General features: G+C 38.3%; 1 protein-coding gene across 3 annotated transcripts in view; it reads left to right on the plus strand.

Moving 5' to 3' along the window:
- The first annotated feature begins 4,039 nt into the window (after positions 1-4,039).
- Positions 4,040-21,410, plus strand: part of LOC108675669 (proton channel OtopLc) — a 44,561-nt gene continuing 27,190 nt past the window's right edge. Inside the window, exon 1 of one of the 3 annotated variants that reach the window (XM_047885507.1) lies at positions 4,040-5,326. In XM_047885507.1, coding sequence (XP_047741463.1) covers positions 4,153-5,326 — 1,174 coding nt within the window. In that variant the 5' untranslated portion in view covers positions 4,040-4,152. Of the gene's footprint in view, positions 5,327-7,621; positions 9,605-17,255; positions 17,378-21,410 lie in introns of those variants that run through there. The other 2 variants (XM_018163696.2, XM_047885509.1) reach the window with 2 other exon arrangements.

Raw genomic sequence — 21,410 nt, forward strand, 5'->3', positions numbered from 1 at the left:
TAAATTTGTGTCACGTATCGTCGCCAATCTTCTGCTTCGCAGTAATGACAATATTTGTTGTCGTACCTTCTACATTTTTCGTAACAAAATGTCCCTTGTTAATTGATCGGAAATTCTAATACTTTTTTCTAATAATTTTAATACTTTACGCATGATTTTCTTGTACGGATGCATTCTTGGTCCATTTAAAGATGTACACGAGTTTCTCCTGAATTAAAATAGAATAATAACTGAAAAATTGATAAACCTAACGAAATTAATAACTTTGTTCATGAGGGTACAGGGGCGAAAATATGATGAATTCACCGCCAGATTATGCCAAATGCATTCTCGATCTAAATCATAGTAATATATTTATTCTAATTGATATTCATGGAGAAGGAACTTCAAACCTCTTTTTACCAGAGAATAATTATTATAATAAAAATTAGACCATAAAATAAAGCAATAGTTAAATGCAAACATTGCTGAAGGATAAAAAACACAACACTGTTTTTTACTGAATTCATCTTCGAGAAAATTAATCATAGACTCGAGAGAGAGAGAGAGATATTAATTAATTAATTAATTAATATCATAGAGATATTAATCGGTAAAATTAGATTATTTTCGAGCATGCGGCTTAAGGTTTCCTCCATAATCGAACTTTTTCAACTAAATCGATGAAAGCAGAGTTCAGACTGTAGATTTAAAACCCTTGCTGCGCTTGCTTAGGAAATTAAATGTGTAATGTTATTCTTACCGTAATCGAAGACTGGAGCGGGCAGTGAAGGCAACGCTAAGTGGAACGTACCTTACTGACCTAGACAGGCAACAGAGACTGCGCTGTCAATGAGAGAGCGACGCTCTGCCAGAGCTCGTGGGAGATGAATATAAAGGTTCCGCGTTGCCATATGCGTCGTGTGCGATCCAGAAATCCATCAAATGCCTTACCTTTAATGAAATTGGATGGTTCATGCATGGTATGTCATGGATATTCAAGCAATGTTTGTTGTGTTATTTAACCCAGATAATGATTGTCGTTTAGAATTATTTTCAGCCATCGATTCTTGCATATGTAAGGGGTCTGTCTTAGGCTTACCGTTTATTATCCAATTCTCAAGTTCGTTTCGTATGCATTATTTGGATGTTTATTAGCAAAGGAAAGTCGGAGCTACTCACATGATTTTCTTGTTAAATGGCAAACAAACAAGAGAGATGCCGACCGTTTAGAATAAGAAATGGTTGTACATTCCATTGATGATCTGAAAATTATATGGGCGCAATTTGGTAATCAAAATGAAATATTTAAAACAATCACTTTTATTCATTATAATTTAGACTGTCTTGATTGACTACTTTAGTAACTGTAAGTCAGACGTAGTGATGATCGGTATTTAATTTTGAACTTAACATTAAGTGCAGCACGACCCACCGGTATGAAATACGCCCTTAATACGACATAGCCGAACATGACGTGTTGAATTATTAGTGTCACGGCTGAAGCGAACACGGAGTATTTCTAAGATGGAATGCTCGTTGAGGAATAAGATGGAAAAGGATAAGATAAAATGGAAAGCTCAGGACACGCCTAGCCCTCGATCTCCACAACGTTGCCCGAGGGCACCGGACTAACGGGGCAGGTTGTGGTGAGTGTCTGCTGCTGCTAAGGGAAGCGAACCACAGTCGCGGCCTCGAGCTTCAGCTTTCAGCCAATTCTGAATTTCTCTTGCCTTCAAGCAGTGAAGGCATCCTTTTACTGAAGATTTCATGCCTCCTTTCATGCCTTGGTTGGATTTATATAGTTGTTTGATTTTCATTATCGATGTTGATTTGGGTTAATTTGATTTATACTGTGACCATAATATTCCATAATGCCTAATAAATCATTTCTGCACCGTTTATCAAGGCTTAGTCCCCAAATAGTTCATTCTTTTCTATGTTTTCTGTTTTGGAACTATCATTCGTTTACCTCTTATTTTCTTTATTTTCACGTAATTTAATATTTTTGTACAATTCTGCAACGATTCGGTTCTGTTTTTGACGATTTTCCATTTTTTGTTAAGCAATCTTAATTGGAGAAAGTATAACCGTCGTACGTGTTGTTGGTACGAACTTTATAGCGAGACCGAATTTGAAAAAAAATCAATAGACTGATGCAAAATAAACAAAACTCAGTACATGTTTACGGTTAGGTCAAATGTTCAGTCACAAAACCTGGTTGACGCCGATATGTATATATTTTTCAACAATATTTTCATAATTATTTTACGAATTTTGGTGCAATATGTGATAGTTCTTGAGGTCTTTACTGCATCTACATCGCTGCAAAAATAATTTTGACTCAGATTATATCTTAAATTTCTCGTCGAAAAAACAATCAAAAAGTTATGATATTAAATATATCTATAAGGATTGATAAACTTCATGCCTTGAAGACTACGAACTTCCTATATATCACCAACGCTTCTGTTATCGTATAATCAATGCATGTATTGTGCGATCGTAAGAGCGCATTTTTTATTTCTATAGATACTAAACAATTGTGAAAATGAATTTATATGTGCAGGATAACTCGCATGCTCCAGGTATGCTCCGCTCCCTGTTCGGTACATTGTTTAACGTAATTTCTCTTTGAATTTATCGCTCATCTAATTCTAAAATGCCCATAGCAGTTTTCACGAGGAAATGAACACTTATATCTTATACATAAAGTAACTGTCGTTTGCGGCGATTGTGTTTTTTATAACAAGGAACTAAGGTGTCGTAGACTAATAACTTGTTAAATGAGGCGAGAAAATAAATCCAACAAAAACTTAACAATATATCAATAGTTACGGAGATAATCGGTTAAAATGTCTTCTTACTCACGCTATTTTCCTTTATTCAAAAACCCCACGAAGAAAACGCCTGACGCGTTGATTCGTAGTTCGTGTTGTTCACGATGTTTTTTTTTAATTTGCCTGATGATTTGGTTCCATTTGTCTGACATTTCGTAACGCATTAGGCGAGATGACTAAAGCTCGACCCAGCGTTTTGTTCCTTAGATGTGCGAGCGCGGACTTGTGAGCTGCAGTTCTCACGGTTTCTTTGGCAACGCACTTGACCGTATAACCATCACCTTTACACGAAATCGCATTTTTTTTCTTCGCTTTCAGCTCAACGAAAAAAAACAGTGATATCGTGAATCTTAACACGAAATCTTTTCTTTCGGCAAATTGAGTTTCGGCAAAAAAGTTTGACGATGGGAGTATCTAGAGCAAAATTTTATTCTACGATTCAAATTGTTGTATTCAGCTACTTAAAACGAAACAAATTATTGGATTTGTCTAATGGTATATCACGCCTGAGATATTATTGCCGTACAATAATGCGGACTCCAATGAGCTGCTGGATTTCATTGATATATTTGATTTCATCGATTAGTTCATGGTTGTCATCATACCTCCAAACGAAGTAAAATATTATAAGATAGTCAATAGTGGTTCAAATGAGTTCACATTAGAATGTTTTTCTCACTTGTCACCACTATAGTCGGCTTTAGTCTATAAAAAAGGTTATCACGATCCTGCCAATCAATGTGAATCGGGTTTTCAGCCGCGCTTGCTCGCAACGCCCGGTTAACTGTCAAGATATACAGCAGAGATCGCGTTTACAAGGAGTTATTGCTGGGACTATTCTAGGTCATGTGCCAATTAATTGGCAGGAAATGAACTTCATGGGTCGTTTCATCCGTTGTTCTTTCTCCTGATTAACCACAATTTTTAACGTAATTTCATTCACTGCATCTTCTAAACAAAATTATGTGATTTGTTATCGAATTTATTCACCAATAAAGTGCTGAAAAGTATCGATGTTATGCTGAGATGCTGTTAGATGCCTGTTATGCTTGTTATGTTATGCTGAGAATTTGTTTTCTCAGAGGCACTATGTGACTTAATTTGGCGTAGCCCGATTGCTCATGTCTTGTATCAGCTCCGCAGTCATTTAAACAACGACTGCTCTTCTTCTTAATCTTAAAACTTGAGGTTTCTTATAAATCTTATCGAAATAATTTTCAGATATTTTGCATCGTCACTTGGTGTATTAACATTGCAAAATATTCATAATGAGGTCAGTGTGACCTTGTGTGTGACTTCTTCGAAGCAGTGTTTCTTGGTTATGACGTAGCTCATGATGTTAGGGGACGGAATTCATCCTCCAGCTGAAATGCACATTTCGCAAGTAGCGCAGATTGCCAAAAATTTTGGCGGTATAAGAAAAATCCCGCCTCCCCCCTTACCTGCTAAAACCAAAAATACACAAGAAAGTTCGTTTGCGAACGTATCTTCCCCCAATTCCGTGGCAGACTTACGAAGAAAACATGAAGAGGAAGTTGCCCAAGTAACGCCCACAGTGTTCAGTCCATCCCGAAAAGCTCTAAACCTTCCACCTCGCACTCAAGAAGAACAGGAAATTCTAAACGCTGCGCAACATCAAAAAATATACTTTGGGGGCCAGCCACAAGGTCTGTTCAAAAACGAAGCCTTCGACACTTCACAGGTCGAAGAAATGTCTCATCATTCCTCGGAAGAACCGACGATGCCAAACCCCTCAAACGAACAGGTAGCTAGGGGCCCTGCACTTAATGAGCTTCTGGACAGAGAAATTCGGGCTCGATCCGAGTTAGTCTCAAGATCCTTGCGTCACAATAAATCTAATGGTAGATCACGATCAGAATTGTCATTGCATCGCCGAGAAAAGCGACTCCGGAAAACAGCAACCCTGGAAAGGTCAAATCCTCCTCAGCCATCAACTATCCGAAGCCGCAGTTCCGGCCACCGGTCTGACAACGAGCGAAGCTTTGATCAATCGCCTTTACCGTTTGTGAGCATGGAGCCCGACAGCTTACAAACGGTAGAAATAAACACGTTGAAGAGAGCAATCAAGAAGGCCAATGAGCTGTATGGAAAAGATACTCATAAAGCACTTCTACTTATTAATCCGATGATCGAATCATCATCATCGAAATTATCCAGCCGAACATTAGTCAACTTACGACAAAAGCAACCAGTCAAAGTCGCTCTACAAAATTTCGAGGACAAACGGCCAAGACAAGCCACCTTGACAAGAAATTTAGAATATCATGGACAACAGAGAATGAACAAATCTGCATTGAAAAGGCAAATGCCTTTTCCAAAAGAACATGAACATTTTCAAGAACACTATCAGCATCAATTTCTCATTGACCCAGACTCACCAGAATTAGGCAATGAAATAGTCAGGTTTGAAAGAAAACGACTAGCAGGAATTAGAGAAAACGCACGCGCCCTTAAGAAAGCACCGCCTCCACCACCGCCGCCTGGAGGTAAGACTGCTTTATTTATAAGGCCTGGAAACTGAGCTTCGCAGGGTCGATTTCTTTATTACATGATATGCAAGAAATAATTGGATGCTATTTTTTTAAGAAACGCAGCAAATTTTTTGTTGTATTCAGCAATACACTTGGTATTGCCTTGGTTTATACTGCTGACTTCACTCAATAAATTATTCGTAACGCAATCTTTATCGTGACATTGATCATTCTTTCTTCATTGAACTCTGCAGTCCGCTTACAAGACGTATGGTACTACATTATGATAGCGCTCACAAATTTTCATTATGAATTTTTCGTGCATGAGACTTCTTAGTAGCATATTTTTTGTGTTTTCCAGGTATGTCTATTCTGGAGTTGACAGTCATAGATGTTCGGCGCCCAGCGTGAGTATTAAAAAAATGTTTTTCTGGATTACCTGTTATAGCGATTATACTTTTGTTCGCTGTGATGGTTAAGAAATTTGCGAATAGGATACAAGTAATTTTATTATATATTTGCTCATTTCAAACGAATTTTTAGAAGGATTCCAACATCACACGCAAAAGCAAAAGCTTTCTCAGCTTTCATTGGATAATGATAGGCGTGAAGTATAAACATGACTTCTTCAAAATCATTTTCTTTATCCTTTCCTCGCATGTTCATAAAGTTATGTACACTTACTAGCGCGATATAATACCATTTGTATGCCAATTATTTCGTTAGAGCATATAAATCATTTATATAATTGAAATGGGGGAAAAATTTGTAAAAAATAAACTTGTAACTTTCGACTTGTTGCCATCATGTATTTAGCAGCCTCGCAAAAGCTGACTCGACGACTTTCGCACTGATTTCTCTAGCTCATTAAGGACGTCTTGTATCCTACTTTGCGTGTAAGCAGTAAAATCAGACTTGGTTTCCCCAAGGCCTCCAACACAACTATGACCGACCGTCTTGCATCCGTATACCGTCAAAAAAAAAAAAACGCTCGGTTGAGCAGGACATAGGAAATATTTTTACTTCTATAGGTCCCTCATTCCCTGTCCCGTCTTTGTAAGACTAAACTTTAGTTAAAATCATCTAGAAATCAAAGTTCAATTACAATACGCACCATTATCCATTTTTTGGAGCAAACTTTCGTATTTCAGGGTCTTGTGTCGGTCTATTTATAATTCTGCTCAGGAAAACACTTGGCATCTTGTAAATTAAGCATGTGTTTGTGCTGCTACCAATAATAAGCTGTTATTCCTGAAATCGAATATAATTCCCATGGATGGTTCAGAACCTTTGACATGGTGAAGCCATTATTGGCGTTTCCTATTACCCGGAAACTTAATTTTACTGATCTGTTATGAAATGAAAGCTTATCATCTGTTCTAAACTGGAGCAGCTGACTTTAACGGCCGTACATCAGAAACTCTGATGGACGTACATCAGAAACTCTAAGTAGAATCGCTGGTCGAAGTAGCGCTGCACTCGAGACACCATCTGTTGGCCTCATCCTCGCGCGCTGCTGTCCCGACCGAAGCAGAACGTGGCAGTCGTGCTCCGCCGCTCTTATGAACATCAACTCGCCTCTGGCTAATAATTCTTGCTCGTTTTTTACATGCTTGAGGCTTTTAGCTTTCTTGGTCTCAATGTATACCGGGTTCTATTATATCTAATGGCAATTTACCTGGCCATTAGATCGTCCGAAGTGTATTATGAGACCTACTTGAGGATTGAGTTTTAATTGAATGCAGTTACTTGTTCAATCAAGTGTTACTAGTGACAATCAGGCCCATTTTCTCCGTAAAGTGAGAACCAACTTATACGTTTTTTTATTCAAACCTTATATGATTGTCCAGCAAAATATAACTAACGCGAACTTGGTGCTTTAAAATTGAAATCATAGCAAACTTTTTTTAAAGACGTGTGTTTTTGAATGGCCTTTTCTGGATATTTTGTTCGGTGTTAAAAAATATATACAGTCATCATCACTTATATATCACTAAGCGCAGTGGAAGGAACGAGGAGTGCTATATGTGACCAAAAAGTGCGAAACACGAAGAGCAACCTTTACCGGAGTCAACAAAATAAATAGGTAGGATTATACTTATATCTAAGAATTCATTTTATCTTTTATTCTAAGAACGAACGTTAATTTCTTAAATGAGGCTGTTGATGTGAAATTATATTTTCAGTCACGCGAAATATTTTGCTCTCAATTCCCAAGCCCCGAATAGTTTTTCTGGTGTAAGGCTTGCTAAGGTCCATCGAATTCTCAACGGGCTGAACGCATGCAGAAGGAAAGATACGAAACAGTTAATCCATACATCAAAACAAAGACATTTTTCTACACAGAAGTAGTCAACATGGATGAACTTCACTTCCATAACAAACCCGACCAAACTTTGAAGGGAACTCGATTCGTGAAGAGGCAGATGATCCCTATTGTTCAGGAAGCTGAAGCAACGTCAGACGAAATCGGATTTCCACCCGAGTCTTTCCTATGGAAAACAAATTTGAAGGACACCAAAGATTTTGACGGTCATTTTGATTCCAAATTATTTATGCAAACTCACGGACATCTTCTGCCTGCTGGCGATCACTCAGCGGAGCTTCAAAAGAATCTAAGGAATCGTCGGCGTCGCATTGAGACAATGTCGACCGTTGACAGCCGCGTTGATCGGGGCTTCTCTTCGAACGACGAAATTAATCAGAGAACGGAGCTGCATTCGCCGTACGACGAGCTTACATACGAAGAAACGCTATTTGAAGTCCACGATGATCGTATACATGCGAAATCGGCCTCATCTCAAGATGATGATGAGAATGCGTTGAATTCGATGAACAGGAGCATGGTGTCCACGATGAACCGAAGAAAGCGCCAGAAAATTAATGATGTAGAACGTCTTGGGGATAACTTTCAGCACGCAAAGGGTAGCGGAGAAGAAGCAGTTGCCATCGAGCAATACGAACATAAGAAAGAAGTTGCAACTCATCGACGAAATCCCTCGACGGTCGATGGCAAAAACAGGTCAGTGGACATCAAAAGAAAGTTTGAAGGGACCGTTAAAGGAGCTCGGCAACCTCAGATGATACCAAAAGATTTGCTAGAGCAATACATCGAAGAAAGAATTAAAGCGGTAGAAATGCAAATAAGGGATGAGATTTTGAGGGATAAGCAAAGCGACAAGAGGAAGCATCATCCAAAAGGAACAGGAGGAAAAAGTCTTTTAGACAAAGTTCCTGAGGCTTATTCCATTGAATTGGAACAAGCTGATGAGTCCAGCAGAGACTCTCTTCTTAAAGAAATTGCTGCTGTTTTAGTGTCTAAAGGATACGTTGCTAATATAGAAAATGGTATACGTAAAGACGAGTCGACGGAGTTGAAATCTAGAACATTTGGTGCCTTTGAACGTATTCGAAGCTCGGCCTTAGAGAATCATGACATTCATTTGCCTAAGCGACGTCAACGTCAAAAAGCCGTCTTGTCCCCGGCGTCTACGTACAAGAGTCATGTTGCTTCATCGCGCCAGCCGACAAGTTTGGGATCCGAGGGAAGTTCCAGGAGGCGAAACAGTGGCCATCGTAGCAGTGGTATCCAACAACAGCCACGCCGGAAGCTGAGGTCTTCTTGTTCTAGAAGCAGTTTGACGAGCCTTATCCGAACCCCAGGTTCTTCCAGCAGTTCTGACGACTGCACTACGCGCAGGAATAAAGTTCGACGCTCTGTGAGCTCGAGTAAACGTACCAGCATAGGTAGTTCCAGTCACCTTAGTTTGGAAATGAATAACGAAAATGATTTGTATGACAATATAACTTTCAATAGAAAGCACTCAAGTATAAAACCCGATTCTGCAAGAAAAGAAAGCGATCACCAAAAATTAAATGAGAAAAAATATCGTGACAGAGACCAAAAGAAGTTAAAGAACTCTTCTTCTGAAAATAGCGAAACACGTGAAATTAAAACATTGCCCGGCGATGAAAGTCGTTTAAACAGCAGTATGCAATTAACACAAAAAGACGCGCTTGAAAATTGCCTGGCGTCTACTGCTTCACAAACCGCTCCGGTTTCGGGAGATAAAGAAAACGATTCCAGCAAAACGGAAGGGGACGAGGATTGTACTCGCCCTGCGCCTCCACCAAGGAGGAAAAACCGGACATCCGCAGCCTTACCACAACCTGGCATGTCTCCTCAAGCTATGACAAGCCCTGCACCGAACGAAGGAGCAGTTCTGGGCGAAACTCAAGCCAGCCAAAAAGTTGTTCGAGAAAATCTCGTGACTTCTAGAGGACTAACAACAGGTAGGCTGTCAATTGACGCGAGTCTCTCGAACTGTTGTCATTGATTGTTTGGTTTAATGATAGATAATTCTTCGCTCTCGACCTGCTGCCATGAATGGTTTAGAAGTCCTCAAACGCGTAAGAAGCAGAATTATCTTGTTTTTCTACTCCTTATTTTTCAGTAACTATTGTTTTTCTACGATGCCATTTTGCTAGCAGATATAAATGACAATATTTGAGCTGCTACCGCCGGCTATTTCGATTAATTGATACGAGCATCTCATCTATACTGATGACTATTTAAGCTACGACTAGAACACTTTTTGTTCAAGTTAACGGCTATGAAATTTTGTACATTCCAATGCAATTCCCTAGTACCGGGATGATCGTACCATCTCACAGTTGACCGCTCTCGCAAGCGATAACTCATAACTTACGACGTATTAAGCTTCTCATAACTGACGACGTATTAAGCTCCTCATAACTGACGACGTATTAAGCTCCTCATAACTGTCGACGTATTAAGCTCCTCAGAACTTACGACGTATTAAGCTCCTCATAACTGTCGACGTATTAAGCTCCTCATAACTGTCGACGTATCAAGCTTCTCATAACTGACGACGTATTAAGCTCCTCATAACTGTCGACGTATCAAGCTTCTCATAACTGACGACGTATTAAGCTTCTCATAACTTACGATGTATTAAGCACCTCATAACTGACGACGTATTAAGCTACTCATAACTGACGACATTTATAGAACAAATTCCACATACAGTTTACTTCAGTGTGTGTATCAGTACAATCTTAAGCCGCGATTCATCGCTGCAGTTTTCCGTGATCCGTGCGATGTAACTGTAGGAAACACGCGGCGACGTCTGTAGTCTGTACTCGACCATCTGTTGCTTCTGCCGTGCGTCTGTTTACTAGGTCTTGCAACGGCGCGCTGTCCAGGCAGTGGGTCATCCATACGCGCGCAAAATAGCGTGATAACAGTACAAATTTGCAGCAATAAAATATCTGACGTAAACTGTTCCTGCACTCTTAATACTGAATCAGTTTAATTTTCAATATTGGCATCGGGCTAATAAATTTGCTGGGATAACAAGGAGAAGAATAAATTATTTGTGCTTGAGGATGGAGAATTTATTATGTATCGTAAAGTTTTCAGTTGTTTTGTTGACAGGCATGTATTCTGGGATGGAAAAATCCATTCAATAATCTTTTTGGAAAATAATAAAATAAGGCTGAGGCGGTGAAAGGACATATTTTGCGCAAGCATCCATCTGAAAATTTGCATAAAGAAAATTTCGTTTCGATTTTCTGAACACCAAGATGTCGTTGATAATAGGTCAGCAAATGTTGCCCAAGTTTTTCAAAGGCATGGTTTTGTCAGCTTTTATTTATTGCACAGATGCTATCTTCGAGAATGGCCTGTCATACATAAACCGACTACTCTTGCGAGAAACACTAGACGATTAATTTCCCTAAATTAATATTCTTTTCAACTCTAACGATTCGTCATATCATGACCGGCGTGGGTTTCTCTCAGGCGTTTCAGCGGGATGATGTATTATTGCTTACCTAATTCCTGATGTATCCCAATTCCCACGCTGTGTCACGCCAGTTGCAGTCTTAGTTTTGACGTTACATATGAGTTAATAAGTTGAATTATTTTCCATTTGAAGTCATGTTCAAGACCGAGCAAAAAATTTTATATATATTCTTAATTTAAATATATGAGGTCATATGTTAAAGTTGGTAAATTTTTAATATTATTTCTTCAAGGTTACAATANTCAGTCCAAATTTTCGTGTAAAAGTTTCTCTGACACTTTATATATTAAAATGGCAAATCAAGCCTGACGAGCTGCTTTATCTCTTTTAAAATTTGAAAATACTGTCTTATTCATTCGAGGATCGCACACAGTCACTGCTGATTTCCCAATTCTTATCCGATTAGAGTAAGAGTGAACCTCTTTCCTGGTCCCCGACACGCGATGCTGCCGTCACTCTTTCTCGCTTCCTCTTCCTCGCAGGCGCGCGTCGACACGCTTTCTACGGCTAACCGCGTTTATTGAAACATTCTGCGTAAAACTTGATACTTGAAGGGTAGTTCTGAATTAGACAGCAGTAGCTTTGTGTTACGGTGCTGTAATCCTATGGTACGCAAATTACCTGTATCTCAGTTATTCAAGTTTGAAGATATTTCATCAAGTAACCCGGATTAGCAGGTAATCCAACAAGTTACTCAGTACTGCAGTGGAGAACATTATTTTACTTGTGCTAACAGTTTCGCCACAGGTAGTAATCAGCCTGTATTGTAACAGGTACTTGTCCAACAACGGCACAGCACAGAAATTGAATATATTATCTTGGTAGCAAGATGCATTTAAAATTGTGTTAATTCTTTGTATGAACATTTCGCTCATTTCTTGTAACATTCGGGGATTTGGTCGGGAAATGTCAAATAATTTTGATAAATTGATAACCGGTGATTTCAGAGTTGCGAATAATTTATTAGATGCTGTTTAAATTACGGTAAAGTTAACTGAGATTTTTTACATTTCTGAAACCTCTCTATAATCATCTGATAACACAATAATTTTTAATACGTATGTTATTTTATTTGAGGACTTGTTTCAAAAAGAAATACTCAGATGTTCTGCTAACTTCATTCATAAAATATGGGAAAGCATTTTGTTAGTCTATGACATTTGTTGATACAGAAATAGGTTCGTAATTATGCATTTCATTTTTAATCCTAAGTAAATCAGAACGTTTCATCTGAGTTTAATCAATGGGAACATTGCGTTAATTGAATTTATTCATTTATCTTATTCAATTTATTGATTAATGAGTGTCTTGGTTGCTAAAAATATTACCAAATTCCAATTTAAGTATGACTGAGTGGAAAGACATTATCGTTGAATAGGAGAGAAAAATGCTTTAATCGTCTGCAAGCGTTAACCGGATGGTTACTCCTAGAAATAGAAAACGATCTGCAAAGAAAATATCAACCATCGCATAGAAAATCATTCGATGAGAGGGTAGACTTAAACTTTTGACCCGGTAAGCATATAATAGTGATTTTATGAATTGTGTGAACATACCACTTGATCAAAAGTCAACTTAATAGAAGTGAAATAAAGTATAGTTATATTGATTTTTCTGCATAATATTCTTGAAAATTTAGCCTTTTAGGATTGCCATGCGTGCTTCCTAATCTTATTGATGTGCTTCCTAATCGGCGACAGGCCACATCTGGGCCTACGCTTCAGCGCCGACATCACTGTTATTATGGCTTTCTCGGCAATAGGCAGTTACTACTTACTAGGCAACTCATTGTCTGCAAAGTGCGCCTCGTGGGTCGGGTCGCGCATCGCAATCTCCACCGAGACAATTAGTTTAACGAATTTAATATTCGAATTCGAATTTAGTATTCAAATTTGAATTTAACAGAATGCACAGTGATTTTAAGCAGTCAAGTGATGTTAATACTTAATGCACAGCTTGCTCCGAGAATTGCTGAACGTGCTCCGAGAATTGCTGAACAGGGGGGCACGTTAGTCAACAACTTTGCTAACAGTTCAGTTGCATGGACGTAAAATATCAGGCTGCTATGTGGGCACAAACCATCTCATCAACAGCTGATCGGTTTCTCATCTAACGATCCATTATTTATTTATCTTGCTTATTATAAGTAGTGGTTATAATAATCTTTTTTTGTTTGAATGAGAAATTCTTGAGCTCAACCAAAATCGGTTCGAAAATGTCGCGGTTCCGTTTCGCAACAATTTTTTGGTTTTATAGAAAATTCATGCACCCGACGCATGAAAGAGATTTTTACAAACGTTAATTAAGCGAAGTAAGCCTTCACTCGAAACATTAAAGGTAGAAAAACAATGCTCATAAGATTCACGTAAATTGATCGACGTAAAATAGTTAAGACTTAAGGAATGGTTTTGTATTGTAGCTCTAGCAACTGAAAGACTTCGTATGGAAATAACTCGTAACCTTTATTTTGCGCGCAAATTTTTAAATAATTACTTCGGGCAAAATTTGTTTTGAGTTCTGCAGAGAAAAAATCATAACACAGTAAATTGTTTAACCCTGACATACGGAACAAATGTTGCTAAGTAGAAGTCTTCAAGGTGGAGCGATTATCAAATTATCAATCGAGAGATAATCTACAAATTATATTTATAACCGAAGAACAAATAATGACTTCCACTAACATTGTAGGAAATTGGAAATTTTCATATTCTTACCCAAAAAAAGGATTAAAAATCACTGTGATTGAACCAATTGATGAGATTTTAAGCTCGGGGGCTGTTTGCATGATGAATCGTATTTCCATTTATTTTTATAGCAGCTTCTACGAGCTTTTTAGTGATATATCCCTTCAACATGAGAAGGGCCCCAAATATTTGTATTCGGGGTTTAGGTTGCCCTGGATTTGAATGTATTTTTATCCAAATATTGCATGAGATTTGGCCGTACTATGCCAGAGATTTGTCCGAACTTTTGTTAGCCCCGTCAGATTAATCCGACGCTAACCTGAATTGATGATTTCTTTAACATTAAAATCCCGTAATCCTCATTCTCTTCATCTCGATTTTCGTTGCTCTTTATTTACGTTGTGAAGCCCAAAATTTGCGCCTATTTTTCTAGATTTGTCGTTTTTTTCTGAGATTTGTCCGATATTTCTCCTTAGCGGTTCGAGATTTGCCAAAACCCGCATTGTTCGATACAGAAAATTTCTACGATTTGAAACGCGTTCGAATAGCCTTCAATATTCACTGTGCCAGGCTTCAAACGAACATTCAAACAATTAGATTTCGACATCTTAATCAGACCAGATATTAAACCCGATGTTGCCCTGTGGTTTGCCGGAGATTTGCCACTTCTTAGCATTACATTTATTCAAAGATTTGTCTAAACTTTGTCCTACTTTTGTCAGTGAATTGTCCCACGATTTACCTAAAATTTGTCGGGAATTAGTCCGAATTGTTAAGAATTTTGATAGAATTTCGTAATAACAATGTCATAACTTTGTCCGAGTTTTGACCTGAATCGCGTTGACAGGGATAGACGAGGAATATAATCCGTGTAATTTGGGAACCCTGCTTCCCATTCTATAACACATCCCGTCATAACAATTACCTTCATCACAATTTCCTTCATCACGATTTCCTTCATCACAATTTCCTTCATCACAATTTCCTTCATCACGATTTCCTTCATCACTATTTCCTTCATCATAATTTCCTTCATCATAATTTCCTTCATCACGATTTCCTTCATCACAATTTCCTTCATCACAAATATCCCGACACTATAAGTATCGTGTCGAGATACACGTACACACACAATCGTTTGCTCTCTCACAAATATATAACAGATTTTCAATTCATGAACAACAAATTCATTAATTCTGCATACGTGGAATGAAATACGTTTCTCTGAAGTGTTTTTCCATTTTATTCTAATAAAATCCAAGTCATGGTAATATTCAGCGCTTTCATATGCATGTATGTTGCATTCGTGCATTCTATGCATATAAATATTCTCATAATTTCTCCATTGTTCATGTATCAATTGTTGCGAGTCATCTCTTGCACTCTATCAGCAAAACAGTGCCATATGTTCGAATTTCTAACAAGATTTTTACTTTTTATGTATGCAGTGACTTTCCGCGGCTCAAAGCTCACTTACACTATCCTAAAATGTTCTTAGAAAATCTTTGCTATTTCATTGGCGGTCTCTTTAAAATCCGATGGTGAGGTGTTCCTAATTTACTTTGGTCTCTAACATTTCCGTTTTTGTTATGGCTCACGCATGGAGCGTTTTCCCTCTTCTTCATTGTCGAGCGAGCTCTTGGAGTGAGTTGAGTAAGCAGCTTTCACTGCTTAGAAATGCTCGCCTACATAACAAATTGTCGCCGCAATATGCGCACGCCACCTAGGAAAAAAATAACTCATGTGTAAGTCTTTTCAGGCACGAGGCTTTGATGCGTTAGCCGTAATTTAATTACGTGGAACTCGACGCAAAGTATAAATTTTTGTGAATGATTTATGTGACGATAGCTGCACGTTCCATCGTGATTTATTAGGGTGTGAGGAAAAGTGCTGATCTGTGCATCGAATTTATTATTGGTTCTTTTTATCGCCCTCTCAAAAGCTAATGCAATCGAAACAAATCTGTTTGGAATGTTTTAATGTATGTACATGAAGTTTATATGAATGAAAAATGTTCGACGCTGATGATTACTTTTTCATATTGGTATTGTTTCATGTTAATACTTGTATACGAATAGAGTTGAAGTAATTAATTTGTATCGTGTTACTTTATACCTCAAAACAAGCACAGACAACGCTAATTGCATTGAAAAAAAAAAAAATAATAACCCCGAGCAAACTCAAAAAACATTTTTCTTTGTGAACTCGCGGCAATCCCTACAACGCGATTTAAATCCATAGAAGTGACTCAAAAATAAAGTGTTTGAAATAATCAACTTACCTGAAGAACATGTCGCAGGGCACCGCATGGTGTCAATAAGCAAACAAAAATATTTCCCATCTTCAGTGGCGATGACACGCGCTGTTCAGAAAACAGATAAGGGAGAAAGCGAACTTTATTGACCGCCAGTCTCCTTTCTTGCTCGTGATTACTCTCGGGAGACTTTTCCATCACTATGCAATTTCTACGTAGCATCAGGAACACAAGCTGATGCAAAAATACTTAGAGCTTTGCGAGAGTACGGAACCGCTCTCTCCGCGATATGTTCAGTCTCGTAGCAGTGGTCTCTTGATTCGGAGCTGCCTGCCGTGCTTTGCAACGCGGTTATTAAAACACAAATTTCAGTGAACTTTTCTGTTGCAAGTGTAGTTAAATGAAGTAATCATTTCTGTAATAAATAGTATTGTATAAAAAATTAAAGCGATTGTTTCCTCACAAAGCGATTGTTTCCTCACAAAAAAGTGTCATAACAAAATCGAATTTTTCAAATCAAAAACAAAACCTCTGAATACATATAATATTGCAATATTCCTTTTTTGGAAAAAATGATCACTTATGTATATTTGTTGATTTGTATTTAATTAGTCTTTGATGCCTTTACGAGTAATATATAAAATTACATCTTCAAAAAGTGGTGAAAGCTTTGTGAATAAGTCGAATCAATGGCCACTTATATGAATGACTAAAAATATGAATAAATGCATATACATATGATTTGAATACAAGACGCATACTTATTCAAAAATGTGCCATTGAAAACGATTCACGATGCAATATAAATTTGAAATCGGACATCACTAATTGAAATATCTTCCTGAACAATTTACTTCGCTAAGTTTTGCATACGAGTGACTTAAAACGATTCACGATGCAATATAAATTCGAAATTGGACATCACTAATTGAAATATCTTCCTGAACAATTTACTTCGCTAAGTTTTGCATACGAGTGACTTAATTAAGGTTCAATAGTTGTTTCAAATTTTCATATCAGTTGCAAGAAAACTATTTGATCTTGTCTCAATTATTCGATTTCGATCTTGTATTCAATTCGATCAATTATTCTCAATTATTTGATATGTGTCTCCCAAAATAATTTCACCACAAAAATTAAAGTGAACTTAGTCAATCTGCAGTAGGCTTGTTACCAAGTACTATGCATTAACTTCAAAATATGGCCAAAGAAAGCAACGACGTGTACAGCTCGTCCCCGTATTCCACATGCCCCAGCTGCTGCCACAAGTGCACTCAACGCGGCGTTGCTGAGACGTCAGGTCTGTCATGTGTGCGAGTGTCCCGCCGTGTCTTTTGGTCCCTGAGACGTCTGGTATGTCAAGTATGCGGGTGTCCCACCGTGTCATTTGGTCCCTGAGACGTCAGGTCTGTTAAGTATGCGGGTGTCCCACCGTGTTTTTTGATCCCTGAGACGTCAGGTCTGTCAAGTATGCGAGTGTCCCGCCGTGTCTTTTGAGATTTTAAATTGGATTTCGTCAATGGAACTGCAATACAAAAGAAAATCGTGAGAATGCACTGCAATATTATTTACAGATCTTACTGTGACATTGCCCACTTATGTTTGCCGCGTACTAATAAAGATTTAGAGTACCATCCTCGAACAACCATTGCCTGCTAAAGAGGCGACCTCGCGCGTACGCCTCAACTTGATTGGTTTTCCCCTATAGAGCTTCCGACTTTTTGCGGTGCGCGGCAAAGATGGCAATTTTATTTTTTATGTAAAAATTTGTGTGAATTTTGATTATACAAATGCTTATACGCGTTTCGCCTCCAGAACGCTCTTTTGAAAACTTATAATTACATATTTTTATTTAGTTTGATTAGCGACGTTTTAAATATATGTATAAACTTCACTCACGAGCGAATTCGACGCAATGACGTCAGATACCCTGAGCTGTTACCCATTAAAAATCCGTCTGAAAATTGTCTAATCCTCCAATATCTGACCACACATCCTGTATAACTCGTTTTGCATTAATTTCATAAAAACTTAATTTTAAATTTCAGAAAAATGCTTTTTAAGTAAGTATATTTATACTATTTTTAACTTGTTAATGTGTTTTGTACTTGTGTTTGTTAACTCAGCTTTTCTTCTAGCAGGTTGCAGCGCTGCTAGACCTTAATCAGATTCGTTAAAATTGATAATTCGTTCGAAATTCAAACTTGATTTCAATTTTCGTGTGTAATTGTAATCATTGGCTGCCGACGGTTAATCTGTATTCCTTCGACGAAGTTGAAGTTGTGTTTGAAAAATTGGTTCGGGAGTTAGAATAATAAAATGAGTGTTTCAGAACTTTTGATCAGACGAAAAAATAATGGAAATCAAATGCTACCGAAGTCACACCGCTTGAAAAAGGAGAATAATAAGCATCAATTGTCGAATGTTGCTTGTCCAACAGCTCTTAAACAGGACCTCGTAAATTTTCCGAGTATCATTGTTCGGGAAGGTAAAAGTTTGAATCAATGGCTGAAAAAATATTGGCCCTCATATTTTAGTGAAGTTTTTCAAAACGGCGCTCCCAATACAGATCCAATCATGAATGCAAAGTTCAAAAAAGATTTTATGAACCGGTTTGCTGAAGCTATAAGTGAAAGCAACAAAGAATTTTCGTTTTCTGAGAGTTCTTCATGCGCTCCCGATAGAAATGAATTAGTCTCGCTTATAAAAAGAAAACGGTCTGTGACGTACTTCACTCAAAAGAAAACTTCCAAGCTCCAGAAGATGCGAAGGAAAACTAGCGTAAATAATGAACATCGTAGCAGAAAGAATAAGAACAAAGATTTAAAAACTAAATCTTCGCTGAATAACACGTCTACAGTATTTGATACATCAAGTACAGACATGGAATACTTTTCAGAGTCTGAGTTGCCCAATGACAAAGTTTCTTCTCCCCATTCTGGCTGCTTACCTGAGAAATCGGCTAAAAATTTTGCCGGAATAAATCGCCAGAGCCGTAACGTTAGAATAAAGACAAATTACGGTGAACGTCTGATACCAATTCCACCGAAAGTGGCCGAAATACCAGAAACTGCTAGAGTTTCATCTCCAACTTGGTCATCGCCGCGAGTTGTCACATTTCGGCGAAGCGGTAGTTTTGCATCGGAGATAGCACAGAAAGCTCAGCTTTTTCAAGAGAAACGTAAAATTTCTAATTCTAATAGAACAGTCCATCATTACGGCTCAAAATATGTATCTTTGCCGTTGATAATTAATCCGACGAATGAAAATCGTGTGATGAAAGAAGATAATAAAAGTTTGCCCTTTATTTCCGAAAATAGTGTCCGTACTATCGGCGGAAATGCGTCTCGTACGATGACTACGTTTGCGAAAATTTCGAAAGAAACGTCTGATGATAAAGGCTGGGTGAAAAATGGTGAAATGTGCGAGGAACAAAATAAGGTGACCCGAGTCACTACTAAGGGCCCAGAAAAAAAATTTCTAAGAGAAAACGAGAAGAAAGAGTCTTGGGTTGGTAAGTGCGACCTTTCCTCTGCTGCCGTGTCTGCTTTTACAACCTCCAATGATGCGCGCATTGGATGCACGAAAGAAAGTATACCTGAAACGAAATCATTTAATTGTAATGATGACTCATCGTTGGGCTCTAGCTTTCACATTCAGTGGACACCTGGTGAGGCCAAAACTGAATTTACTTCTGAATTGCAAAATGTTGAGAGTGGAACTGGAGATGTAATCCGAAAAACAAAGGCAAAACCGGAAGAGATGGTAAAGGAAGAACGGTGTGCTCCATCGAAGCCCTATTCTCCCGTGAAGCTGAAAGGATATTTTTCAATAAACTCTTCTACAATTAATTTGTGTGGAGAAACTTCGAGCAACTGGCAAGTTCGGAAAAGAAGACCTTCCGACGAAGGCATTTTGGCTGATTGGACTCCTGATGTGGAATGCGAAGATTCAGACTCTAGAGAGCGCGAGACGACCAACACAAATAAATTTGTGATAACAAAGCCTTCAGATGCCGGAGTTGGAATTTCAGTTTGGTCTCAAACGAATGAAATTGAGACCAGCAATAAGTTTGATACGTTCTTGTCTCACAAAGTTTATCTTCCAGACGTCGACTATTCGCTTGACAACGATGCCATGGCGGTTATAGGAAAAAATCCGTGCACGTGTAATACACGTAAGACCTCTTCTGTATTCACTCCTTCCAAACTTTACATGATGCATGCGAGAAGAAATCCAAATCTGGCCTTGAACGATTTCCTCGGGAAAGACTTTTCAAGTTTACCGGCTAACGGAATAAGACCATCTCCCTTCCCAACCAAACCGGAGACACCTGACCAAGATTTCTCCGATTCACTTTCCAAGTGCAACATCTTCGCGCATCACACTCCTGCAACAATGCAGTGTCCTGATTGCATCTGTTCACTTTCTGACTCAAGAGCGAGGCATGAAGATCGTTTTACAAGCGCTACAAGAAGGAATGTTTCTAGCGATTCTTCTGATGGCCAAATTGGACTCTCCGCTAATGCTTGTCAAATAGGCCGGAAAAGGCGTCGAAAGATGAGAACTCGCCTAAGAGGCACAAGAAGATCTTTTTCTGCGGATAATAATCGCTGGTCAGACTGCGAGGAATGTTATAAGGACATAAAAATGCTGCAATCAACAGGAAAATCCAAAGACCTACTCAGTCAACATACAGAGAAGTTTCGTACAAGTCGACCCCTTCGTGTTACGGGACGATCGCATTTTACAAATTATCGAAATTTGGGCATGCGCCGGAAAAAAACACGTCATTTGAGAAGCCACTTTTCAACTTCCCATCGAATCTCTCGTCGTCACCGAAAACTAACTGGGAAACATCGTATTCGTTTTGCTGCGACTCCGCCACTGAATCGACCAAGTAAGCCGTCGCGCACTTCACGTTCAGCAAATATTTGATTTCTCACTTCTCACCAAAAAGAAACAACCCGCTGCAAATGTTATACATTAAAATTTTTTATTCACATGCATGAACCCACTATTAAACTCTTAATTGTTGTAGAACCACAAAATGTTCTAACTCGCGTCGCGGCACTGACTAAATAATTTTAAATAACCGGTCGCCCCCAAATACTTCTTTTTTTTCCCCCGACTTAAACACATTAATATAGAACACAACGCATATTAAAGTATATTTTTGCACGGAATTCCTTAAATTCTAAAACCTAGTTGAATAAACAAGTCAATTTTTTCCGTATTCATATTCTTATTACGTTACCATTAAAGTTTAAACAATCTTAATATGCACTCAAATTGTTATTTTTAAAACCGGTAGTCACCGTATCTGTTGAGAT

This window comes from Hyalella azteca, unplaced genomic scaffold (genome assembly GCF_000764305.2).
Source record: "Hyalella azteca isolate HAZT.00-mixed unplaced genomic scaffold, Hazt_2.0.2 contig2234, whole genome shotgun sequence".
NCBI classification, from domain to species: Eukaryota; Metazoa; Arthropoda; class Malacostraca; order Amphipoda; family Hyalellidae; genus Hyalella; species Hyalella azteca.